At 53.7% G+C, this 26,177-nt stretch overlaps 2 protein-coding genes across 2 annotated transcripts in view; one reads left to right on the top strand and one right to left on the bottom strand.

Moving 5' to 3' along the window:
• Nucleotides 1–61: 61 nt before the first annotated feature.
• IGLON5 (IgLON family member 5) lies at nucleotides 62–20,175 on the top strand (the record flags this gene model as incomplete). The annotated part of the gene is made up of 8 exons (XM_032171556.2): nucleotides 62–356; nucleotides 11,666–11,744; nucleotides 12,864–13,096; nucleotides 14,627–14,746; nucleotides 16,050–16,184; nucleotides 16,365–16,485; nucleotides 17,047–17,201; nucleotides 17,981–20,175. Coding segments are annotated over 8 exons (1,227 nt in total), but the record flags the coding sequence as incomplete, so codon positions are not given.
• A 661-nt stretch (nucleotides 20,176–20,836) lies between these two features.
• VSIG10L (V-set and immunoglobulin domain containing 10 like) overlaps nucleotides 20,837–26,177 on the bottom strand; it is a 15,521-nt gene continuing 10,180 nt past the window's right edge. Inside the window, exons 8-10 of the mRNA XM_032169019.2 lie at nucleotides 23,486–23,599; nucleotides 23,086–23,240; nucleotides 20,837–21,924 (exon numbers count right to left, since the gene is read on the bottom strand). Coding sequence (XP_032024910.1) covers nucleotides 21,853–21,924; nucleotides 23,086–23,240; nucleotides 23,486–23,599 — 341 coding nt within the window. The 3' untranslated portion in view covers nucleotides 20,837–21,852. The remainder of the gene's footprint in view (nucleotides 21,925–23,085; nucleotides 23,241–23,485; nucleotides 23,600–26,177) is intronic.

Below are 26,177 nucleotides of genomic sequence, written 5' to 3'. Positions count from 1 at the left end.
CAACAAGCAACCCCCCCTCGACCCCGCCTCCCCGGCCCCCCACCTCTCCTGATTGGCCGGTCTCCCTGCCCGTCAGCGCCGCCCCCCTCCCCGGGTCTGCAGCAGCTCCGGCCGCCTCGTCGCGCCCCCCCAGCCCCCTCCCCCCGCCCCCGCCGCCCCCCGGGCCGGTGCAGCCGCAGGCGGGGTCCCCCTCCCCCTCCCCCCTCTCCCCCCAAGCCTCGCGCGCCCCGGACCGGCCCCCCCTTTCCCCTCCCCCTCCGCGCCGCCTGTGCCGCGATGCCCCCCCCCTGCGCCCGGGGCCCGGCTCCGGCTTCTCGCCGCCGCCGCCCTGGCCGGCTTGGCCGTCATCAGCCGAGGTACCGCAGCGCCGGGGGCGGGGGGCTCGGCCGGGACGCCAGGGTCTTGGGTGGGTTATCGGGGGATCGGGGTGGGGGTCGAGGGCTGCATCCCTGGGCCGGCTGGGGGAGGCCCCGGGACGCCGAGGTCTGGGCCCGGGGGCGGGGTCTGCATCCCCTGGCTGGGCAGGGGGACCTCGGACGTGGTGGTCCGCGCCCTGTGGCAGGGGTCTGCGTCCTCGGGCCGGAGCCCGGCTTAGAGGCAGAGGTCTGCTTCCCCGAGCAGGCAAGAGGGTCACAGACACCTAACCAGGCCTGGGGGCGGGAGTCTGCGGCTCCTGATGAGGAGGGGGCAGACACTGGAGTCGGGGTCCCTGGGTCGGATCTCCGAACCGAGTTGGGGTGGGGGGCAGGGGATAATGCCCTGTTAGGGGTCTTCATCTGTACGTGGTGAGGGTCCCTGAAGAGGTCCTTGCCGGGGGCTGGGGTAGGCATCTCGGGACAGAGGTCAGGGGATGGATGTCTTCCCAGGGTCAGTAAGAGGAGGGGACAAGGGTGTCCACAGACGTAGTCCCAGGGTCAGGAAAAGTGGGGAAGGATCTGAAATCCCCCAGCAGGGTCATCTAGGTTGAGAGAAATTGTTGGTACTTGGGGAGGTTGCAGTTATGTGGAGAAGGGAGCTGGAGATACAGGAAGTTGGGGTGCTGGGCTGGGGTCTTGGATTCCGAAGCTCTGATTGAATGTCTAGGTTCCTGGGGCTGGACAGTGGAAGAGCGATGGGCATGGGCGGATGAAGGACAGAGGGAAGGGAAGGGTTAATGTAGGGTTGAAGGGTTAACCCCGGCCCTCCCAGTTGGGGAGAGGGCCAGGGGCAGGTTTCTGCACCGAGGTTAGGTAGCTGGACCTTGAGTCTCCCCAGTATGGCCTGGCAGGCAGGGGGTGGTCAAGGAGATTCCTAGATTCCCCCCTAAGAAAAGGGAGGAGAGTGCAAGGAGGCAGGAGGCTGGAGGGTGGGCACTCAGGAGGGCAGGGAGCTGGGTTAATTCAGACCTTCTGGAGGATTTTCCCAGGCCCTCCCCTGAACAAAGAGTCCCAGGGACAACCAAGAACCCCGACAGAGTCCCCAAGAGTCTCAGGGAGGCCGCCCACATAGACCAAGTCTGGCACAGAAACCCTGTCACAGCGTCCCACCCGAAGCAGCACCTGCAGACACCAGTCACACAAACACAGCCCCATCCACACAGGACGCAGGGACCTGGTGGGCCAGAGCCTCAGTCCCTTGCTAGTCCTCTCGCTGCCTCCCACCTGACCAGTCTGAATCACCCTCTGACTTTCTGACCACCTGTCTCTGTCTCTGTCATGCATCTCTTTAGGTCTTTGTGTGTCTGCCATTTCTGGAGGTTCCCATCCCTTCCCATCTCTGTTATCTGCTGCTGACTTTCCACCTGCCTCTGTCTCTGGGTCATTGTCTCTCCATCCCTGCTGCCGACAGCACAGTTCCACATCTGTCCCTCTCTGCTTTTCAGACTGTTGCTCATTGCATGACTCAGTCTCTGGGTTCTTGCTTGCTTCCTCACTTACGCCTTAATCCTCATTAACTTCTCTCATTTCCTTCTCTCATTCATTTCCTTCTCGTTCCGACCTACCTTTCTCTTTCTTTTTCTCTTTCTTTCTTTCTTTTCTTTTCTTTCTTTCTTTCTTTCTTTTTCTTTCTTTTTCTTTCTTTCTCTCTCTTTTTTTCTTTCTTTCTTCTCTCTCTCTTTTTCTTGTTTTTTTGAGACAGGGTCTCACTTTCTCACCTAGGCTGGAGTGGAGTGGTGCAAGCATACACAGCTCACTGCAGCCTCAATTTCCCAGCCTCAAATGATCCTGCCACCTCAGCCTCTGGAGTAGCTGGGACCACAGATGCACGCCACCACACCTGGCTAATTTTTATTTTTTTTTTCTTTTTTTGTAGAGATGGGGGTCTCATTATGTTGCCCAGACTAGTCTCAAATTCCCGGCCTCAAGTGATCCTCCCACCTGGGCCTCTCAAAGTGCTGGGATTACAAGTGTGAGCCACTGCACCAGCCACCTCTTCTTTCTTTCTCTCCTTGTCCTTATCTCTTGTCTTCTTCTTCCTCCTCCTTTTCTTTCCCCGCTCCTTGTACCCTTTGTGACCTTTCCCCTACTTTCCTATTTCTTCTCTCCCTCCCCTTCTCTCTCTCGCTCTAACTTCCCATTTTTCCATTCACTATTTTTTTTTTTTTTTTTGAGACAGAGTTTCGCTCTCGTTGCCCAGGCTTGAGTGTAGTGGCATAATCTCAGCTCACTGCAACCTCTGCCTTCCGGGTTCAAGTGATTCTCCTGCCTCAGCCTCGCAAGTAGCTGGGACTACAGGTGTGTGCCACTATGCTGGGCTAATTTTTGTACTTTTAGTAGATACAGAGTTTCACCATGTTGGCCAGGCTGGTTTCGAACTCCTGACCTCAAGTGATCTGCCCACCTTGGCCTCCCAAAGTGCTGGGATTACAGGCATGAGCCACTGTCTGGCCCCCACATTCATTCTTAAAGTCCCCATAAATCGTTATGGGGCCAGACTGGGGCAGGAAGCTGTGGCAGAGCCAGGAGGTGGCCTGTGACCCTGGTCAAGTCTTTTCCCACCTCTGGTCTTAGGTTCCCCATTTGAGAACTGGGGACGAGAGGGGATGGGGTGGGGTTGAGACAGAACAAGATGCCAGAAAGACACCCCCACCCACCCATGGACAGTTTGAGCTGTTTGGGAAAAAAAGCTCATGGCAAGATATGCAAACTAGCATCTTCTCTTTCCTTTTATTCATGATCTTGTCCAAGTTGCAAGAGGAATACACTGCAAAACAGTCCACCTCTGATAAGGGCAAACCCCACTGTGCTCCCGCCCTGCCACCACTCTCATAACCACTATCTTGAGAGAACCAGTCTGTGGCTGGAGCGCATCCTTCCATAGCTTTCTCTCACTTCTGCAGACTCAGACACAACACACAGAGGTCAACATAAGTGATGGATTGGTTGGTTTGTTGATTTTTTTTCCCCCAAAATAGAAACAAAATAAGCCCATTTCTCTGCAATTGACCTTTTCCCACTTAACCATACCTCCCTTACATCCATAAATATTCATCTATCTTCATTTCTTTTCTAAATCTTTTTATGCCAACACACACGCACCCCCTCACACATACATATTTACTTACAAAAGCAGCTACATTGTGGTATTTTAAAACAATTCAACAAAATCAAATGGCAGTCTCTGCAGCAGCAAATCAGGTGGGTTATCCCTTTGCTTCTGCGGCAGCTAGCAGAGTGATGATGGTCAGGAGGGGACAGGAGCCCCAGATTTGAGTCCCAGCACTGCCCCTGACCAGCTAGCTCTCCCCAGGACCTCTGAGCTCTGGGTTCATCTGGCTTGTGGGCTGTGCTTGGTTGTTGATTCATATAGCAAATGCTTATGGGGACCAGGGCCGCTATTCTAGACACTGGATATATACATATGGCAGTGAGTGAACCAGGCAGTCACTGTCCTTACGGAGCTTAGATTGTAGTGGGATGGAGAGAGATCAAAGACCAAAACCAAAACCTGGAAACAAATAAAAGATAGTTTCAGAGAGTGATGAGTAATGTAAAGAAGATAAAAGTGACTTGGCCTTTGAAGCTCAAGTGGTTGAGGAAACCATCTCTGAGCAGGGGAGAGTGCAGTTAAGACCTGAAGGAAGAGGGGAAGTCAACATTTTTTTTTTTTCTTTGAGACAGAGTCTCGCTCTGTTGCCCAGACTGGAGTGCAGTGGCGCTATCTCAGCTCACTGCAAGCTCTGCCTCCTGGGTTCATGCCATTCTCCTGCCTCAGCCTCCCAAGTAGCTGGGACTACAGGCGCCCACCACCACGCCTGGCTATTTTTTGTATTTTTAGCAGAGACGGTGTTTCATCATGTTAGCCAGGACGGTCTCCATCTCCTGACTTCGTGATCCGCCTGCCTCGGTGTAGGGACCAGCCCCACAGGGTCGGTGGGTCTCTCCCTGTTTGTGGCAACGAGAGAGTGTAGAAATAAAGACACAAGACAAAGATAAAAGAAAAGGCAGCTGGGCCCAGGGGACCATTACCACCAATGCGCAGAGACCCGTAGTGGCCCCGAATGTCTGGCTGTGCTGTTATTTATTGTATACAAAGCAAAAGGGGCAGGGTAAAGAATGTGAGTCTTCTCCAATGATAGGTAAGGTCACGTGGGTCACGTGTCCACTGGACAGGGGGCCCTTCCCTGCCTGCCAGCCGAGGCAGAGAGAGAGAGAAGACAAAGAGAAAGACAGCCTACGCCATTATTTCTGCATATCAGAGACTATTAGTACTTTCACTAATTTACTACTGCTATCTAGAAGGCAGAGCCAGGTGTACAGGATGGAACATGAAGGCAGACTAGGAGCGTGACCACTGAAGCACAGCATCACAGGGAGACAGTTAGGCCTTCGGATAACTGCGGGAAAGCCTGACTGATGTCAGCCCTCCACAGGAGGTGGAGGAGCAGAGGCTTCTCTAAACTCCCCCGGGGAAAAGGAGACTCCCTTTCCCGGGCTGCTAAGTATTGGGTGTTGTTCCTTGACACCTTTTGCTACCGCTAGACCACGGTCCGCCTGGCAACGGGCATCTTCCCAGATGCTGGCGTCACCGCTAGACCAAGGAGCCCTCTGGTGGCCCTGTCTAGGCATAACAGAAGGCTCGCACTCTGGTCTTCTGGTCACACCTCACTATGTCCCCTCAGCTCCTGTCCCTGTATGGCCTGGTTTTTCCTAGGTTATGATTATAGAGCAGGGATTATTATAATATTGGGATAAAGAGTAATTACTACCAACTAATGATTAATGATATTCATATATAATCATATCTAAGATCTATATCTGGTATGACTATTCTTGTTTTATATTTTATTATACTGGAACAGCTCGTGTCCTCGATCTCTTGCCTCGGCGCCTGGGTGGCTTGCTACCCACACCTCGGCCTCCCAAAGTGCTGAGATTACAGGCGTGAGCCACCACGCCTGGCCGGAAGTCAACCTTTCAAAGTTAACAGCAGAGGTAAAGACCTTGAGGTGAGACCAACAGAAAGGAGAGTCAGGCTGGGCACAGTGGCTCACACCTGTAATCCCAGCAATTCAGGAAGCCAAGGCGGGTGAATCACCTGAGCTCAGGAGTTCAAGACTAGCCTGGGCAACATGGGGAAACCCCATATCTAAAAAAAAAAAAAAAAAAAAAAACCCGGGGGGGGGGCATGTACCTGTAATCCCAGCTACTCGGGAGGCTGAGGCAGGAGAATCGCTTGAGCCTGGGAGGTGGAGGTTGCAGTGAGCCGAGATGGTGCCACTGCACTCCAGCCTGGGTGACAGAGCAGTATCCTGTCTCAAAAAAAGAAAAAGAGGCCGGGCGCGGTGGCTCACTCCTGTAATCCCAGCACTTTGGGAGGTCGAGGCGGGCGGATCACGAGGTCAGGAGATCGAGACCATCTTGGCTAACATGGTAAAACCCGGTTTCTACTAAAAATACAAAAAATTAGCCGGGCGCGGTGGCGGGTGCCTGTAGTCCCAGCTACTCCAGAGGCTGAGGCAGGAGAATGGCGTGAACCCGGGAGGCGGAGCTTCCCGCCTGGGCGAGAAGCGAGACTCCGTCTCAAAAAAAAAAAAAAAAGAAAAAGAAAAAAGGTAAAGGAAAGGTGTGTCTAGTTTCAGGAATCTTGGCACAGTGTCTGGACTCCCCTGGCATCGGTGACGCTAATACCCTCAGATTTCTTCTTTTTTTTTAGATGGAGTCTTGCTCTGTCACCCAGGCTGGAGTGCAGTGGCACAATCTAGGCTCACTGCAACCTCCACATCCTGGGTTCAAGCAATTCTCCTGCCTCAGCCTCCTGAGTAGCTGGGACTACAAGCGCACGCCACCACGCCCAGCTAATTTTTGTGTTTTTAGTAGAGACAGGGTTTCATCATATTGGTCAGGCTAGTCTCGAACTTCTGACCTCAGGCAATCCATCCGCCTTGGCCTCCCAAAGTGCTGGCATTACAGGCGTGAGCCACCATGCCCAGCCAACCCTCAGACCTCTGAGGTCAGCAAAGGGAGGAGGACCCTCCTGGGGGCTCCTGGGTGCCAGACATAACAGGCCCAGCCCCTTCTCACAGCCTTTCCCAGCCAGAGCCGCACCCCCTCCTCCCTGCCCCAGTCTCATGCCCCGCCCCTCCACTCCCTACCTCCCAGATTTCCCACCTGTGTCTTCTGAGACTGTGGAATCAGAGTGTCACCCTCCCGACTCCTGCCAACCATTGCAGGGTCCCAGTTTTGCCTAAGTTCCTTGGCAGGGAGGCAGAAGATTCTCACCCCCAACCCAAGGTCACTCAGCTTGTTAGGGATCTCTTTCTTTCTTAAGAAAAGTCACCTGCCTACCACCTTCATTCCAAGGTTTATCAAACAGGTATGAGGCCTGTGCATCTGGACTGTAAATCCCATGAGAGCAGGGACCAAGTGAGCCCTCTGATCACCGCCAGACACCTCCCTTGCCACAGGCTGGTGCCTGCCCCACAATCACCCTAACAGCCAGCTCACGGACGGCTGTTTGCAAGCACTTAACTGGCAGGCACTGTAGGAGAACCTTTACTGGGATTACCTCTTGTAATCCTCCCCAAACCCAGTGAGGAAGGCATGATTATCATTTCCATTTCAGGTAGGGAAACTGAGTCCCAGAGAGGTGAAGTAACTTGTGTGGCTCAGCAGCAAAGCTGGGACTTGAACCCAGCTGCCTGGCAGCCACACTGTGTTCCCTGGGCCCCCTGGTTATGCAGGGTTGGCTTTATCAGTAGATGCTTACCACGGCGTCTGCCCGGGAGTCAGTGACTCAGAGCAATTGACAGCCCAGTTACAGCCCTGCCCTCCCCGCTCCCCTGAGCAGAGCATCTAGGTAGACCTGTGCCAAGCCAGGGATAGCAATAGATGGTTCCTAAAAAAGAAAGTGCTGTTAGGAACCGCTAGCATTTATTGGGTTCTTTCCGAATGCCAACGGCTGAGCTAAACACTTCTACTTGCATATTCTCACGGAATCCCTCACAGGAACCCTCGAAGGGAAGAACTACTATTTTTCATCTTGTACGGTTGGAGAAACTGAAGCTCACACTGGCCAGGAGTGGGGGTCATCCAGCTGGGAAGTGGTGGGACAGACATTTGATCTTCCAACCCAAGCTCCTCAGGGATTTGTTATCTGGTCTCGGAGGACCATCCATGCCCTTTCCACAAACACTTCCCAGTTCTGAGATTGGCTTGACCCTGAGAGGACACAGCTAAGATTCAAGCCATCACAAAGCTCCTCATCACTGTCTCAGCTAAGTCAAACAGTGCCCAGAAGAAGGAGCGGGGGCTCTGCCTTGAACAGTCAGAAAGGTCCTCCTGGGGCAAGGGACATTTGCATTGGGGTCCTGAAGAATGAGTAGGAGTTCAAGAGTTGGAGAGTGTTGCAGGCATCCATTTATATTCATCCATTCAACAAATATTTCCCAAGGCCTCTGGTGGGCCAGGCCCAGTGCTGGGAGATGCTGGAGAGACAGACTTGAGTCAGAATCAAGCTTTACCCCCAAGAAACTTCTAGTCTGATAGGGAGGCCAGACACAGACGGTCACCAGAGTGCAATGGACTATCCCCACAGACCAAAGAGTAAAGTCCTGAGGCACCTGGAGTCTTGCCTTCCCTGCAGGGTCCACTTCCCACCCCAGTGACCAGATAATAAAGCCCTGACCAGGCACTCTGGCTCACACCTGTAATACCAACATTTTGAGAGACTGAGGTGGGAAGATAGCTTGAGCCCAGGAGTTCGAAACCAGCCTGGGCAGCATGGCAAAACCTCATGTCTTAAAAAAAAAAAAAAAAAAAAGTAGCCAGGTGTGATGGTGCATGCCAATAGTCCCAGCTACTCAGGAGGCTGAGGTGGGAGGATTGCTTGTCCTGGGGAGGTTGAGGCTGCAGTGAGCCATGATCTTGCCACTGCACTCCAGTCTGGGCAACAGAGCGAGACTCTGTCTCAAAATAAAAATAGAAATAAAAAATAAAGCCTCAAGAAGCCTGGAGTGGTGTGTGGGCTCAACTCATGGGGGCAGCACCTGCTTCAATCAGCGGCTGAGTTCGGAGCCCTGGAGCCCCTGAACCTTAGGGTAGGCATCTTGGACAGCTCCCTCTTCCCCGCTTCTTGGTTCCTGTAGGACAACGGCTCTCAACAGGGAAGTAGGAGTGTGATTTTGCCCCTAATGGGGCATCTGACAATGTCCGGAGGCATTTTTGGTGGAGTAGGGGGAGCTATTGGCATCAAGTGGATCCAGACCAGAAGCGAGACGCTGCCGACCTCCTATGTTGCATAGGACAGTCTGGCCCCAAATGTCAGCCATGCTGAGGTTTAGGAACCCTGGCCCAGAAGGTGTGTCAGCAGGAGCATAGCAAATCCTGTGTGTGTCTGGGGGATAGGGCAGGGTACGTGCCTGTCTGTCTTCACCAGCCTGGGAAGAGATCTTGGTGCATACATGTGACTCTTTGGCAGCACTGAATGTGGCACTACCCATTGTTCGGTCCAGGTTTTTGTTGGTGACTTTCCAATTCCCTGCGTGTGCGTGTGTGTGTGTGTGTGTGTGTGTGCGCGTGCGCGTCCAGCCACGTGTGATCTGATCACAGGAGACAACATGACCTGATTCTCGGCCCAGCGAGCCCCTTTGTGCTTGAGGGGATGTGACAGTGTCGCTGTCTTGTTACACAGGTTGTAGCTTTGTGTGCGTCTGACCCAGGGCCTTCCAAAGTGCAAAGTTGGGGGGAATCGTGGTGCTGGCGCCACTGGTGTCTGTGTAACCAGTTAGGTTAGTAAGCGTGTGTGTGTCTGTCTGTCTTCACCAGCCTGGGAAGGGATGTAATTGTGTGTGGACTTTGCAGCCATGTGTGGGGCTGTTGATGTCGATAGAACCATGTGGGAACTATTGTATATGATGGGGTGACTCAGGGAGCAGCAGTTGCTTGGCCTGAATGTGACAATATGAGTGCTCCTGGGACAGATCCTCCTTTCCAGCTGACCTGCTGCTGGGTGCCTGTGCGGAGCTGGGTGTGTCAGCATCACTGTATATGCACACCTGTCCCTCTGAGCGGGTCCACAGCCATGCGTGTGACTGAGAGGGTGGGACTGTCTCCTGTGTTTGTACGCATGTGACTGTATGTGTTTGTGTGTGTGTATGGGTGTAGCTGGAGCTGTTTGTGTCTGTATGACTGTGTGTGTACCTCTCTGTCTGGGTAAGGACATAGCAAGTGTGGGGACTATTTCTAGGCCTGGAGAGGTCTCTGTGCCTTGCCCAAGCCTGTGTGTGTGTGCACGTGCGTGCACGCGTGCGTCCATCATCCATCCCCGAGCTGTCTCCTGTTGTTCCCAGGGCTGTATGTAGCAGTGTCCACTGTGTTTAGCTCGGGGAAGGTAAGCCCCCTCTCTCCATTCTCTTCAAGTCCGAGCAGTGACTCTGGCGTGAGGGGACCCAGGGTGAGGGGCTGCAGGGCCCAGCCCCAAGCCCCAGAGCCTGGCCAACCCACTGCACCTGGCTCCGTCCTGGCCCCATCCTGTGGGGCTGCTGATGGAGAGGGCCCCTGGGAGTCATTGGGGCAGCACGGGCCATTAATTCATTAGATTAATTAGCTCTTCGCCTGGGCTGGGGGCAGGGCAGCCCCGCGCAGGGCCCTCCCGCTCCAGGAGTCCAAGGTCATCCAGCCTGCCTTCCTCCCTCTCCGCCTGGTGCTGGCTCCACCGCCTCCGCATGCCCAGCCCCCACTCCCTGGCCCTGGTCCAGCCTGCTGGCCACGGTCTACAGAGAGATGACTGTGTGGGGGTGATGGGGCCTGCCTGCTGTGCTGAAGTGTGCGAGCAGGCATGGGCTCACACCTGCAAGCATGCCCTGGCGAGCTTGGGCACACAGTGTGTCTGTGTAGATGTGTGTGTCTGCAAAGGTTCGTGTGTGTGTGTGAGGGTGTATTTGTGCATCTGTGACGGATGTGTGTCTGAGAATGTGCACATGTGGATCTCTGTGTGCACGTGTTCATATTTGTGTGTCTGCATGTCTGTGTACACATATGTGTTGAGTTATATACATGCATCTGGTTTTATGTGTGTGTCTTCGGTGCATTTCTGAGTTAATGTACGTGTGCATCTGTGTACTTGTGGGCCTGTGTGTATATATTTGTGTGTATTCATGTATATATGTGTGTTTCTGTGGGTATGCATATATACTATGCGCTCATCTGTGCATAGGTACATGTGTCTGTATACTGTACCTATGAATATTTGTGTGCCCATGTACATGTGTATTTGTGCGTATGTATGTGTGTATACATGTATCTGTGCATATGTATTCTGTGTACACAAGTATCTGTGTGTTGATGTACCTGTGTATGTCTGTGCGTGTAGACCGTGTGTGGATGTGTGTACATATCGCTGCATATGTATATGTATCTATGGTAATTGTTGGGGGTTTTCTTGAGACCAAGTTTCGCTCTTGTTGCCCAGGCTGGAGTGCAATGGCGTGATCTTGGCTCACTGCAACCTCCACCTCCCGGGTTCAAGCGATTCTCCTGCCTCAGCCACCCGAGTAGCTGGGATTACAGGCGTCCTCCACCACGCCCGGCTAATATTTTGTATTTTTAGTAGAGATGGGGTTTCACCATGTTGGCCAGACTGGTCTCGAACTCCTGGTCTCAGGTGATCCTCCCACCTCGGCCTCCCAAAATGCTGAGATTACAGGTATGCGCCACCACACCTGGCCGTATCTATGTAATTGTTAATCTGCTCATATTGGTATGTGTGTCGCTGTACTCTATATCTGTGAATGTATGTGTTCTGTGTACACAGGTATCTGTGTCTGTGTATATGTGTCTGTGTGTATGTCTTATGTGTACATGTGTCTGCATGTATATGTTTGTATATATGTCTCTGTATATATATATGTGTCTGTGTACACATGCATCTGTGTGTATCTGTATGTGTGTGTTTGTGTGCTACGATTGTCTGCATCTCTGGAGATGTGTAGGTTTGTGTGTCCATGGGCACCTACCCATCTGAGTCTGTGAGTCTGTGTGGGTTCATGGGAAGATACATGTTGCATGTGTCTGCTCTGATTGTGTCTGCTGTGTGTGTATCTCTGAAAACATCAGTGCATGTGTGTGGCAGCGGGCACAGGAGACGTCTGTGTCTGCAAGGACGTGCGTGTGCACATGTGTGCAGGTGCTACCATGCCCCAGCCTTGCCTGAACTGCCAAGGCTGAGCCATCCCCACCTTCCACAGGGCTGCTCTCCCAGAGCGTGGAGTTCAACTCTCTTGCCGACAACTACACGGTGTGTGAAGGTGACAACGCCACCCTCAGGTACCTCCCTCGGTGGGTGGGGACTCAGATCTCATGGAGCCATGCAGTCCTGCCCCTTCACCTTCGGAGCTTCACCTTCCTGGGTGGGGATCCTGGTTACAGGAACAGCCTGGGATGGGAAGACTTGGGCTCCACATTCCCCCTCAGTAGCAACACAACTATGAGCTGGCTCCCCCTCGTCTTCAGTGTCCCCATCTGTCAAAGGGGTGGAGAGAGGGGGGCAGAGACACACACACAGAGAGGGACAGAGACCCAGAGAGGGACAGAGACCCAGAGAGAGACAGAGAAAGAGACTCAGAGAGAAGGAGACAGAGATCCAGCAGAGAGGGACAGGGTTACTGTTTCCCGAGGCCTCCACCTCTCCTCACCCTGGTCTCTGTTCCCCCCTCTCTCCACGCCTCTCTCTCTCTCTCGCTTGCTCTCTCTCTCTCTTTTTCTGGGTCTCTGTCCCCCTCTCTCTGGGTCTGTCTCTGGATCTCTGTCCTTCTCTGTATGTCTCTGTCCCTCTCTGCTGGATCTCTGTCCCCTTCTCTCTGAGTCTCTCTCTCTGGGTCTCTGTACCCCTCTCTGTGTGTGTCTCTGTCCCTGTCTCTCTGGGTCTCTGTTCTCCTCTCTCTCTCTGGGTCTCTGTCCCCCTCTCTCTGGGTCTCTGTCTCTCTCTCTCTCTGAGCCTCTGTTCCCCTCTGTCTCTGGGTCTCTGTTCCCCTCTCTCTGGGTCTTTGTCTCTTTCTCTCTGGGTGTCTGTATCTGTGTCTCTCTGGGTCTCTGTAGCTCTCTCTCTCTGGGTCTCTGTCCCTCTCTCTAGGTCTTTTTCTCCTTCCTTCTGCATCTCTATTCCTCTCTCCCAGATTCTCTGTTCTCCCCTTTTTGTGTCTCTGACACACACGATCACTCAATAACCACGAGGTATTGTTCCGTTCTGCACTTGGGCTCACAGCTTTCCCTCCCTGAGGCTCAGCTTACCCCCAGCAGTATGGTGGGCACAGCAGCATCCGCCTCACAGGGCTGTGGTGGGACCTGGAGATGCGGTGGCCTCCTTCTCCCACCCAACCCCTCGGTGGGGGAAGGCTCAGGCTGAGTGGGTGGAGAAAAACCTTCCCACTCTCATTCTCCCTGCAGCTGCTTCATCGACGAGCATGTGACCCGCGTGGCCTGGCTGAACCGCTCCAACATCCTGTACGCCGGCAACGACCGCTGGACCAGCGACCCGCGGGTGCGGCTGCTCATCAACACCCCCGAGGAGTTCTCCATCCTCATCACCGAGGTGGGGCTCGGCGACGAGGGCCTGTACACCTGCTCCTTCCAGACCCGCCACCAGCCGTACACCACTCAGGTCTACCTCATTGTCCACGGTGAGCCCTTGGCCGGGGCCTGGCTGAGTGGAGGGGTTGAGAGCGTGGGGGAGACGAGGCATGATGACAGATACCACGTGTTCCCCAACCCCAGGGATACATAGCGAGAAAGACGGACACAGCCTTGCCCTTGGGGATTTCAGCCCAGCAGAAGGGGGCCAGTTACACAGACACATCAGCATGATCGCTTCTAGGGCAGGAGAGCTACAGGGATGAGGGGGTACTTGGGGGAAGACCACGTTCATTTGTTCAGCCCCATTCCTGGAGGGCCTACTCTGCGTAAGCATTGATCTAGGCACTGGGGCTACAGAACAAGGCAGGTTGTCCCCACACCTTGGGAGCTGATTTTCTGAGGAGAGGCTCAGAGAGGATTTGCCAGACGTGACGTCTGAGCTGATGCCTTTGTCTGGGCACAGGGCTGAGACCAGAAAAGAAACAGTGTGTGCAGGGCCAGGTGAGAAAATGAGCCAAGTGTGCAAAGGGAAGTCCCATGAGGCTGGAAGCGCCAGATCCAGAGCAGGAGAGATGGGGCTGGAGAGCTCCACAGTGAGGCGAGAGGTAGAGGGCATCGGAAATGGAGGAGGGCAGGGAGCACCTCCAGAGATGGGACGTGGAGACAGAGAGAATCCAGGGGGATCCTGGCAAGCTCCATCTCTGGAGCCAGACTGCCTGGGTTCCAACCTCAGTGCCACCATCCACCAGCCCAGGGATCCTGAGCAGGGGAGAGGCCGGGACTCCTCTGCAAAATGGGGATGGCGCTGTCATATGTCAAATCCCAGACGTCGTCAATTGGAAGAGCTACTTTTATTTTGTGCCCTACTAGAAAAGAAAATCAAAAACACTGCCAGTGGTACCCTGGCATCCTATCTCGAGGGCCATCCTGCTCAGAGAAGTGTTCGAATGGGAGAGGGGGGCGAAAAGCACAGACATGACTTAGAATTGATGAAATACAATAATATCCACCCCAGAGGCTGGTGGTGAGCATCTAATCAGTGGATTTTGGTAAAGCACTTCGAATAGAATCTGTTACACAGAAAGCCCCATGTGGGTATTTGTTAAATAAATTAATTTAAAATAATAATAAATACAAATAGAGACAGGGAGAGGAATTCAGACCCCAAGATGAAGAAACCAAGTTAGGATGAAGGTGGAGAGAGAATAGAGACAAGACCAGCAATTAAATAAGAAGATGCCAGGCCCAGACAGAGGTTTCGGAGAAAAGGGCAGAGACTCCTGGGTCTGAGGGAGAAGGGACTGGGGTACTGGACTCTTGGGTCTGAGGGAAGAGGAGCTGGAAGTCTGAACTCCCGGGTCTGAGGGAGGAGGAGCTCCAGGTCTGGACTCCTGGGTCTGAGGGAGGAGGGGCTAGGGGTCTGGACTCCTGGGTCTGAGGGAGGATGGGGCTGGGGGCCTGGACTCCTAGGGCTGAGGGAGGAGGGGCTGGGGGCCTGGACTCCTCGGTCTGAAGGAGGAAGGGCTGGGGGCCTGGATTCCTGGGCATCCATATTCAGCCTCTCCCGCTGCCCGCAGTCCCTGCCCGCATTGTGAACATCTCGTCGCCTGTGACAGTGAATGAGGGGGGCAATGTGAACCTGCTTTGCCTGGCCGTGGGGCGGCCGGAGCCCACGGTCACCTGGAGACAGCTCCGAGGTGAGGACCCCATCCCAGGTCAAAAGTCCTGTCCCCCACTGCGCAGTCTGGGCCCCTCCATTCCCCATATCCCTAGCTAGTTTCCCGAGCCCCCTTCTCCCTGGTCCCTTGGCTTTCCCTCCCACCCTGCTTCCAGTTATTTCATCCACAGACCCCAGACCTAAGAGGTGTCACCACTGGCTTTCCACCTGCGGTCCTAGGCCTGGGCCACTGCTTCTGTATCACTTGCCAAACCCCAGCCTGCTCCACTTCCCCAACCCCAACGTCCCCGATGTCTCCCCACACGCTCACAGCATTCTCCTGGACTAAGATCCCCTGCCGCTAGGTGCCCTAAGCCAGGCTGCACCAGCGGTCCTGCGTACATCTCTGCCTCTCTTCTGCTGGACACTATAGCCCAGCCGGCCTCATGGTGTGGACCCCAGACCCGAAGCATCAGCATCCCTTGGGAACTTGCCAGGAATGCACTTTCCCAGGCTCCAACCAAGATCTGCTAAATCCAAAGCTCCCTCCCGCTCCACAAGCCCCAAGAACCAGTGCTCAGGGCTACCCACAAACAGCACCAGAGTGCCCATATATGATAGTCCAGGTCCTAGACATCACCCACCAGCCCTTTTATGTGGATCTCCACCACCAGATCCCAGATCCCTGGATCCTCATTCTCAGGGTCTTTGAAGACCCATGGTGACAATCACTAGATCCCATTTGCTGAATTCCTGGCTCTTACCCCACTGGGTCATCTGAGCCCCATGATCCTGGTCTGAGATCCGGGATCTCTAGATGCCCTAAGTCCCAGAGGGTCTTCTGAGACTGCTGCTGTGTTATGAAACCCCCCCATATACTTGGATTGCTGATCCCAATCACCAGATCCTGATTCCCTAGACCCCATGAATCAGATCCCAGAACGAGGGACCCTACCCCACTCGTTCTGTATTTGCTAGATCCTTCTGAGACGTAACATCCTGGGATCCCCCTCCCCATTTGGGTCCTCCCCACGGAGCTCCATGATCTGAGTCAGATTCCTGGAGGGATCTCCTGAACCCTTAGATTCTCTAACCCACCCCACTGGGTTCCGGGAACTGAGTCCCAGACCCTCACTCCTTCCCCCACCCCCAGCTGGAGAGATCCCAGGTCCCGGTCCGGCAGCCCCTCCCCCACAGCCCCTCCGCCACCCCACCCCCATTGACCCGGGCACTCCAGGCCTTGCCGTGCCCGCCCCGCTGATGTGTGTCCGTGTTGTGCCCGTGTTGTCCCGTGTTAAGTGTTTGTGTCCGGCCCCGCCCCCTCCTCCTCCTTCCCCCCACAGACGGCTTCACCTCGGAGGGAGAGATCCTGGAGATCTCTGACATCCAGCGGGGCCAGGCCGGGGAGTATGAGTGCGTGACTCACAACGGGGTTAACTCGGCGCCCGACAGCCGCCGCGTGCTGGTCACAGTCAACTGTGAGCCCCCCTGGCACTGGGCACGAAAGGGTGGCGGACCCCCGAGTCCCTGGGGAGGAGGGATCTGAGGGAAGAGGAAGGGGGGGCGAGACTTACGGGCCTGAGGGAGGCGGGGCTGGGGGCGGGACCCCTTCGTCCCCACGCGGCTAGGAGAATTCGCTGACCCTCGCCCCTCGCCAGATCCTCCGACCATCACGGACGTGACCAGCGCCCGCACCGCGCTGGGCCGGGCCGCCCTCCTGCGCTGCGAAGCCATGGCGGTTCCCCCCGCGGATTTCCAGTGGTACAAGGACGACAGACTGTGAGGACAGCACTGAGGGGGCCGTGGGAGCGGGATGGGGAGGTCCTTAGTCCCTTGGATTGTGAGGCAGGGGGACGGAGCGGGGCTGGGGAAGGCAGCAGAGCTCTGGGTCCCGAACCTGGGACGTCCAGCTTCTAGGTGCTGGGATCTGTCCAGCCCCGGGGACAAGCTTGGGTCCCCGCTTGATGAATGCTGGAGCCCCGTCTCCCCGGACTTTTCAGGAGCTCCCTGAACTTTCCAGGGGTCTCCCCGGACTTTCCAGGGGTCGGGGGTCAATGCTGAGGATCTGTCGGGCAAGGTTTAGGGGACCAGCAGAGTTCAGGAGTCCCTAACGACTAGGGGTGCACCACGGGAGAGTCCAGAGTCCCTGAGAGGCCAGGGTGCCTGGAGGGGGGCGGCGGTGGGAGTGAGCCGAGGTCCATGAGGTGCTAGAACCCGAGGCGATGGGTCACTGGGGTAGGGGGCAGAATGCTGGGTCTCGGGGGAACGGAGGAGCCTGAGAGTCCGGGGGCTGGCCTGGCTGGGCGCTGCGGCCCGGCCGCTAACCCGGATCCCTGGCAGGCTGAGCAGCGGCACGGCCGAGGGCCTGAAGGTGCAGACGGAGCGCACCCGCTCGATGCTTCTCTTTGCCAACGTGAGCGCCCGGCATTACGGCAACTATACGTGTCGCGCCGCCAACCGACTGGGAGCGTCCAGCGCCTCCATGCGGCTCCTGCGTGCGTCTTCGGGTGGGGCGGGGCCGGGAAGGTGGGCGGGGCCGAGGGCGGGGCTAGGGAAGTGGAGACGCCGGGACCGCCCTTCAGGCTGGCCCTGAACTTAGGAGATGGACGCTGAGACTGAAAAGCAATGCGAGTAAGAAACCGATCCACGCAATCAATATTCATTGAGCGCCAGCTAAGGGTTGGTCGTGGGGGACACAGCTGTGCACAAAAGAAACAAGATTTGGCGATTCGCAGAGCTTGTAGTCTAGTAGGAGTAGAAAAGCAATAAACAAGTGGTCATGTAGATAAATAAGCAAACACATACATAAACAAAAAATAATTTTGGAGGCTGGGCGCGGTGGCTCACGCCTGTAAATCCCAGCACTTTGGGAGGCCGAGGCGGGCTGATCACCTCAAGTCAGGAATTTGAGACCAGCCTGGCCAACATGGTGAAACTATGTCTCTACTTAAAAAAAAAAAAAAAAATTAGCCAGGCGTAGTGATGGGCACCTGTAGTCCTAGCTATTCAGGATGCTGAGGCAAGAGGCTTGCTTGAACCTGGGAGGCAGAGGTTACAGTGAGCCGAGATTGCGCCTGGGTGACAGAGCCAGACTCCGTCTCAAAAAAAGAAAAAAAAAAAAAAATAGAAACAGAGTCAGAAAAGCAGGCACACCCAATGAGAGACCCAGAAAGGACCCTAAAGAGTGGGCTCAGAAGAGATGGGGCCCCTGGAGAGACACACATGGGGTCCCTCACTCTCAGGCCTCCCTCCATGACTCCTTCTCTTCCCCCAGGCCCAGGATCCCTGGAGAACTCAGCCCCGAGGCCCCCAGGGCCCCTGGCCCTCCTCTCCACCCTGGGCTGGCTGTGGTGGAGAATGTAGGCGCAACCCAGTGGAGCTCGCCTCCCCCTGCAGGGGGCCCCAGGCCAAGAGTGAGAGAAAAGGGGGAGCAAGAGCCGTGGGTCTCATGGGGGCAGAAGAGCTCTCGGCCACCAAGGAAGAGAGAGGAGAAAGAGGAGGAGGCAGAGGAAGAAAGATCTTTAGAGAACCCATCACTGTGAGGGATAACGCAAAATTATGCATCTTTCTACAGCCATTCTCGCCACCCGTTCACGTTTCCGATTGTGACCCACTCCCGCCACCCTATACCCCTCTCTCTTAGCTCAGGCTGTCAACTGGCTTGTGTGGGTGTGGGTGTGTGAGTGTGAGCCTGCATGCGTGTGTAGGTGTCTGTGTCTCTCTGTGTGTGTGTGGGTGGGTGGGCTGGGGGAAGGGACTCAGCCGTCCTCCCACCCCCGAAACCCCCATGTCCATTGTCCCCAACCCTACTGCCTCTCACCTCTGGCTGGAGGTAGGTATGAGGCTCTGCAGTGGAAGCTGTGAAGAGAGGCTTACCAGGCTCCCTGCTTCCCCAATATATGCACGCACACTACCCCTCCCCGTCGAAAGGGCAACTCCTGGCAGGTTGGGAGTGGGGAGGGGTGTCGCAGTCACCTGTCAAGCTGTCATTCAGCCTTTGTGAGTAAGTGGGGGACTCCACCTGGGCTCTGGGCTTCCCTGCTGTCAACCACCAGCTTCCTGTAGCCAGAGGCCCATCGCTGGCTCAGTGGCCTGAGACCTTCCCACTTTTCCTGTCCCTCCCCACCCTGGATTTTCTGGCCCCCTCCTGGGCCAATCGGTGCTTCCATCCAACTGTCAGACTGGTGGCATGAGTCACCTGTCTGTTTCAGTGCTTTGCCCTACCCCTGCCACCACTCCCCTTGGCCTTGATTTCCCCACCTGCAGCACCAGCCAGCTGCCCTTGGGGCCTTTGCAGCTGGCCCACAGGTGTGGGCTTGCTGGTCTATCACTTCCTGGCCTCTCCACCAACTGTACCTCTCAAAGGCTACCTGACCACCCTCACACACACTCAGACGCACCACACACACACACACACAGACACACACACACACACCAGCGACTGTGACCAGCAATAGCCCCCTGGCTCCAGCTGTCCGGTAGCTGGTGACTAGCTGTATTTCCCCCTGGGTAGGCATCTGTTGTCAGGAAGGGACGCTGGGAGGCTGCAGCCTCAGCTCTGATTGTAGGAATACTCCACCCTGGTACACCACACCACACAAAGTGGGGGACAGAGAGGCATCACACAGACATCCTGAGCCCAGACAAAGATGCCATGTCACCAACTCTGACTCCCAGGAGACCCTCTATACAAACACCCACCCCAAACCACACACCACCCAGAGTCTGGTGGAGAAAAGGAGAGGGCAAGGCGCAGTGACTGTACCTCAGACGGGGGCATGGGCCCCACCCCACATTGTCTTCCATTCCCAGGGTCCAGGGGATGGGGTGGGACAGGGGAGGGATGCTAGGGAGGGGGTGGGGGGCCCTGGGGGCCATGTGTTCCAATTCATGGGGAGTGTTGAGACCACCACACCAATAAACGCCTTTTTCCAAAGTCTGCCTGCAGGTGTCAATGTCATTAAGGATTAGAGTTAATGAAGGGCAAAGGGTAGCAGTCAATTGGTGGTGCCTTTCCAGCATCATTCCTGTCACCTACTTTCTCACTGGTAGACTTGGAATGGACTCATTACAGAGATGCCCTGTGATTGGCCTAAGCCACCCAGCATAGCCCATTTCCCACCGTGACTGGCTCAGAAATGGGCACATGACCCGGTAAGGCTAATGAGAAAGTGAATGGATTCCCAAGAAGAGATGCTTTTCTGCTGGATATTGTGGCTCCATGATGTGAGGTCTACATCTGTAGGGTTGCTTTTCTCCATCACATGGAGCGCTCTTGGGTCTGTGGGGATAGCAATGGTGGGGAGGACAGCATATGGAGCCTGAGAATGATAGGAACACTGAAGTGCAGAGTGGAAACCTTAGAGAAACTGAGTCCATGATGATATCATTTGAGCAGCTGGATCAAAACTTAACTGATGCCCATCTTCACCTATATAAGCAATAAAGTCCCCTGTATACTTAAGCCAATTTGCATTGGATTTTCTATCTCTAGTAATAAAAAAGAGAATGAAAACCCTAATAGATACAGAAGAGACGTAGAGGGCCCAGAACCCCAGCCCTCACCTTTCCAAGAGAATCCAGGGGTTCTATTTTCCAATGGCCTTTTCTACCCCCAATCATTAACCAGAAGTTCTCTCACATGCTTTCCTTCCCTGAGACAGATGCTGGTTGCCCACATTTGAGTTGTTTGGTTCCCCTTTCTTCTTTGTTGGCAGATCCATATGTTATGATACAGGCTAGACATTTGGTTTCCTAGCCTCCTTTGCAGCTATGTGGTCAGTTTGGGCCAAACAGACATAAATGTAAATCTGCTTGTAGGTTTCCAGGAAAGCTTCCCTCCCACCCCATGAGAGGGAAGAAGGCAGTGATAGAGGGAGGTAGGCGGTGGGGAAGATGTATAGGGAGGAAGTTCTGCCCCCTTCCTTTTATCTTTGGATACAGTTGTATGAAGATGTGATGACTGGAGCTGCAGCAACCATCTTGCTACATGAGGCAACATACTTAGAGTCAATGTGCCAACCCACTGAGGGTGGCAGAGCAGATGGATGCAAAGGGCCCATGTCTTTAATGGCATCACTGAGCTGCTGAGCCAGCCTGAAACCAGCCACCTCCATAGTTCTTGCCACCATTTTATTTTGTTACTTGCAGTCAAAAGAATCCTCACCAATGCACTCTCTAAATTCTCAATTCGAAACCCAGCTGAAAAAGCAAGACTTATGCTGAAGACAGCAGCAGCAAGCCCAACTCTTCACTGGCACCAAAACATTTGATCAGTCAACAAATATTTATTGATTGCCTGCTGTGTGCGAGGCTCTGGGTTAAGTGCTGAGATAATGATGTGGTCTCTGCTTTCGTAAAGCCCTTAGTTTAGAGACAGAGTCTCAGGCCACACAGGTAATTACATAGTTATGTATCAGGAACGGCAAATTCAAGGATTCTGGGACTTAACCCAAGACTAAGGGAGGGGTAAGGGAACGGTCATCTAAGATGGCAATTGTTACTCTTAGACTTGAGAAATGAATGACATACGGGAAAAAGAAGTGTTATAAGCATAGCAAACTCTAGGGGCAAAATAAATTGTGGCTGTGAGACAGACTGTGATACTGGAGGCAGGGGGCGAGAAAGAATTGGGAGGGGAGGTCAGGGAGGCCAACAGAGGCCAGACCACAAGGTTTTGAAGGTCACGACGAGGCGCTTGGATAATATCTGAAGGGAAATGCACAGGCCATAGAAGCGTTTAAAGAGAAGAGTGACGTGATCTGATCTGTTTTAAGATGAAGATGCTGGGAGCTGGATGGGGTGTAGCCTACAGGTGGCAAAGTGAATGTAGGGAGACCTTTTCAGAGAACATGGCCAAGCTCCCTCTCTAGCTCAGAGCAACACAGCAAGCCCTGCCTGTCTGCTGCAGAGGCTTGGAAGTTGTGCAAACCACAGAGTTAGATCAGCAGGAGTTTCCCAGCCAAGAAGTCACATCTCCTTACTTGCACAAATACAGGAAGACTCTTCTTCTGCAGCAAGAGAGGGAGACAGAAAGTCCCACTTTCAGGGTCCAACCCTCAGTCATAGCAGGCCCTGCGTGCTGCTGGAGTGAAATAGGAAGTTCTGGCCCAAAATGCCCCGTGCAGGGCGGACCACTGGCTCCGATCACACCTGTGTGGCTGCCCGAACAGTCTTTGAGCCTCCACCTACAGAGACAACTGGACTGGGGTCTGTGGCCTGGAAGAGAGAGGTGGGGTGAGGGGAGAACTCAGTAGGTACCCTGGATGTGACACGACTCACTCACCTAACTTTTTCTAGCTCTCGCTTGAACTTTGTAGAGATTATCTGGGAACCCTCCATTTGGAGAGGGGAAAAAAATGTCTGGCTATCCTTGGTGGAGCAAAGCCAGCCAACAACCCAACCCAGTTGTTGTTGTTGTTGTTGTTGTTGTTTTTGTTTTTTTGAGACAGGGTCTCCCTCTGTCATCCAGGCTAGAGTACAGCGGTACCGTTAGAGCTCACTGCAGCCTTGACCTCTCAGGCCCAAGCAATCCTCCCACCTCAGCCTCCCCAGTAGCTGGGACTGCAGGCACGTGCCACCATGCCCGACTAATTTTAAAATTTTTTGTAGAGATGGGGTATCCCTGTGTTGCCCAAGCTGGTATCAAACTCCTGAGCTCAAGCGATTCTCTCTCCTCAACCTCCCGAAGTGCTGGGATTACAGGCATGAGCTACCACACCCGGTCACAACAACCCCTCTTTTATGGGGAATGAGGTAACTCTACCCCACTTCATAGAGAAAAATGGGCCTTGCCCAATTTTTATGGAAAAGAAAAAAGGAGGGGCCGGGCGCAGTGGCTCATGCCTGTAATCCCAGCACTTTGGGAGGCCGAGGTGGGCGGATCACTTGAGGTTAGGAGTTCGGGACCAGACTGCTTAACACGGTGAAATCCTGTCTCTACTAAAAATACAAAAATTAGTCAGGTGTGGTGGTGTTTACCTGTAATCCCAGCTACTCAGGTGGCTGAGGCAGGAAAATCGCTTGAACCCAGGAGGCGGAGGCTGCAGTGAGTTGAGATTGCGCCACTGCACTCCAGCCTGGGCAACAGAGTGAGACTCTGTCTCCAAAAAAAAAAAAAAAGGAAAAAAAGAGAGAGAGAGAGATCCTATCTCCCTCCTTGGGAGAAGAAACTGGAATTCACTCTTATTTTAATATACATCAAAGTTGGGCGGGAAGCTCTGTCCAACTTTGATGCATTTTTAAAAAGGATAAAGTCATACAGACTGTAAACTAACAAGTAAAACTGGAGTTAGATAATTGAGACCCTCTCATCTCCCTGACTATAATACAAGAAGTTCCACCCCAATTCCAGGAGGAAATGAGGGCACCCACACTCACTTGGTAGACCTTAGTTGAGCTGTGGTCCTCCAGCGGGACTTTGAGGTCCAGAGGCCATGAAATCTCCACTGGGGTCACACTATGCATCTTCTTTTCTGAGGGGGTGACCACGGGGACCAAGGTAGAGGGATGCTTCTTTTTCTCAGGAGTCTTTCCTGATTGAGAGGAGGAAGAGAAGCAGGAACACGTGATTGGCTGCCCCAACATGCCAACCCAGCCAATAGCAAGGGAAGCTGGTCTGAGAGGCAGAGCCTTATGCTGATTGGCTGATTTGGGGGTAGGAAGGCAGGATGGATGACCTATGATGGCACTGATTGGCTCAGCCAGGTCTTCCATAGGCCCCTTTCTAGGGTCCCTCCCGGTTGGTCATGGTTGCCCCTTCCCCAGTCCCCTTGCTCACCACGAAAGCGGCACAGGCAGCAGATGCAAAGGAGGAGAAGTACGGCTAGCAGCGCCAGGCCCAGCAGGGAGCCCAGGACGATGCCAGCGATGGCCCCATGGCTCAATGTGAGGCCTGGAAGAGACAAAGAGAAGAAAGAGAAGGGGAACAGGAACCAAGGTTGGACCCAAGTTTCCTAAGCCCCTTAACTTTGTGCTGGGACCCAGGAGTCCAGCCCCCACTGTCCCTCCCCTCCCAGAACCCCAGAATGTGGGACCCCAACACTCTCAACTCATTTAACAGTTACTGAGTGACTGTGGTGTGCCTGGCTCTGAGACAGGTAGTGAGGATTCATTGGTGGGCCAAACAGGAAGGATATCTACCCTTATGGGGCTTAATTCTAGGAGAGAAGTCAGAAACAAATGAGCAATACATAACATAATCACAGATTGTCCCCAGAAAGAAAAGGTGATGTGATAGAGATAATGGGGGTCGGCTGTGGTGGCTCACACCTGTGATTCCCAACACTTTGAGAGGTCAAGGTGGGCAATCACTTGAGCCCAGGAGTTGGAGACCAGCCTGGGCAACATAGCAAGATCCTGCCTCTACAAAAAATAGAAAAACTAGCCAGGTGCGGTGGCTGGGCCTGTAGCCCCAGCTACTCAGGTGACTGAGGTAAGAAGATCACCTGAGTCTGGGGACATTGAGGCTGCAGTGAGCCCAGATCGTGCCACTGCGCTCCAGCCTGGGCAACAAAGTGAGACCTTGTCTCAAAAAAAGAAAACAAACAAAAAAGGAATAATGGGAAGGGATGTGACATTTAGAAACAGTGGTGAGCTAAGGTCCCTGAGGAAGTAACATTTGAACAGAGACTTGAAGAATAAAGAGCAGAGGCAGTCATACTAAACCTGGGGAAAGGGCGTTCCAAGAGGAGGAAACAGTAAATGCAAAGGCCCAGAACTAGGAAAGAGCTTTCTCTGTTCAATGAAGGCCAGCGTGGGTGGAGGATAAGGAAGGAGGGGGCTGGAGCTGGAGGGTGAAGTAGAAAAGGTTTCCAGGAACCAGATCCTAAAGGGGTCCTGCAGAAATTAATGGAAGGCTTTTATGTAGGGCAGCCTCATGATCTGATTTGCATAACTTTGGCTTCTGTATGGAGAATGCATTATCTGACAGCAAGAGGGAGTATAAAGAGACCAAATAAACTGCTGTTGCAGTCCAGGCAAGAGAGGATGCTGTGTTTGACCAGAGCCTTGGGGTGAAGATGGAAAATATTTTAGAAGGAAAATGGACCGAACTTGCTGGCAATTAGGATGTCAGGGGTGATGTGGCCTGTAAGTGGTGACATTTATGAGGTTGGGGAAGACTGGAGGGTTGGAGGATGCAGTTTTGAGGGAAAACATCAAAAGATCTGTTTTGGGCATATGACATTTGGGATGCTAATTGGACATCCAAAGTGAAGATCTTAACTCACGCCTGTAATCCCAGCACTTTGGGAGGCCGAGGCAGGCAGATCACTTGAGGTCAGGAGCTCAAGACCAGCCTGGCCAACATGGCAAAACCCTGTCTCTACTAAAACTTCAATAAAAATTAGCTGGGCATGGTGGCTCACACCTGTAATCCCAGCTACTCTGGAGGCTGAGGCAGGAGAATCACTTGAACCCAGGAGGTGGAGGTTCCAGTTAGCTGAGATCATGCCACTGCACTCCAGCCTGGGTGACAGAGCAACACTCTGTCCACACCCCCCACCTCCCCAAAAAGTGAAGATCTTAAGTAGGGAGCATCCTTTTCAAGAGAGAAGTCAGGGCCCAGGATAAGACATTTGGGAGTCATCTGATTATTTTATTTTATTTTTTTTTTGAGACGGAGTCTCGCTCTATCGCCCAGGCTGCAGTGCATGGCGCCATCTCGGCTCACTGCAAGCTCCGCCTCCTGGGTTCACGCTATTCTCCTGCCTCAGCCTCTCCGAGTAGCTGGGACTACAGGCGCCCGCCACCATGCCCAGCTAATTTTTTGTATTTTTAGTAGAGACGGGGTTTCACTGTGGTCTCGATCTCCTGACCTCGTGATCTGCCCGCCTCGGCCTCCCAAAGTGCTGGGATTACAAGCGTGAGCCACCGCGCCCGGCCACATCTGATTATTAATGTTGTTGAAGGCCATGAGCGTGAACACGATCGCTCTGGGGAATGAGGCCTAAATCCTGAGACACTCCAATGGAGGCATGTTATCAACTGAATTGTGCCTACCCCAAAAGAAAAACGTATGTTGAAGTCTTAACCCCTGTTCCTGTGAATGTGACTTTATTTTGAAATAAGGTCTTTAAAGATGTAACCAAGTCAATCTGAGGTCATTAGGGTAGACCCTAATCCAATATAACTGGTGTCCTTAAAAGAAGAGGACAGAAGCCAGGTGCGGTGACTCACGCATGTAATCCCAGCACTTTGGGAGGCCAAGGTGTGTGGGTCACCTGAGGTCAGGAGTTCAAGACCAGCCTGGCCAACATGGTGAAATCCCATCTCTACTAATACAAAAATTAGCTGGGTGTGGTGGCGCATGCCTGTAATCCTAGCTACTCCGGAGGCTGAGGCCGGAGAATCACTGGAATCCGGGAGGTGGAAGTTGTGGTGGGCTGAGACCATGCCATTGTACTCCAGCCTGGGTGACAAGAGTAAAACTCCGTCTGAAAAAAAAAAAAAAGAAGAAGAAGAAGAAGAAG

The sequence above is a fragment of the Hylobates moloch genome, unplaced genomic scaffold, assembly GCF_009828535.3.
Source record: "Hylobates moloch isolate HMO894 unplaced genomic scaffold, HMol_V3 SCAFFOLD_12, whole genome shotgun sequence".
NCBI lineage: Eukaryota > Metazoa > Chordata > Mammalia > Primates > Hylobatidae > Hylobates > Hylobates moloch.
The sequence above is the reverse complement of the archived record's forward strand: the minus strand, read 5'-3'. Positions and strand labels throughout refer to the sequence as shown.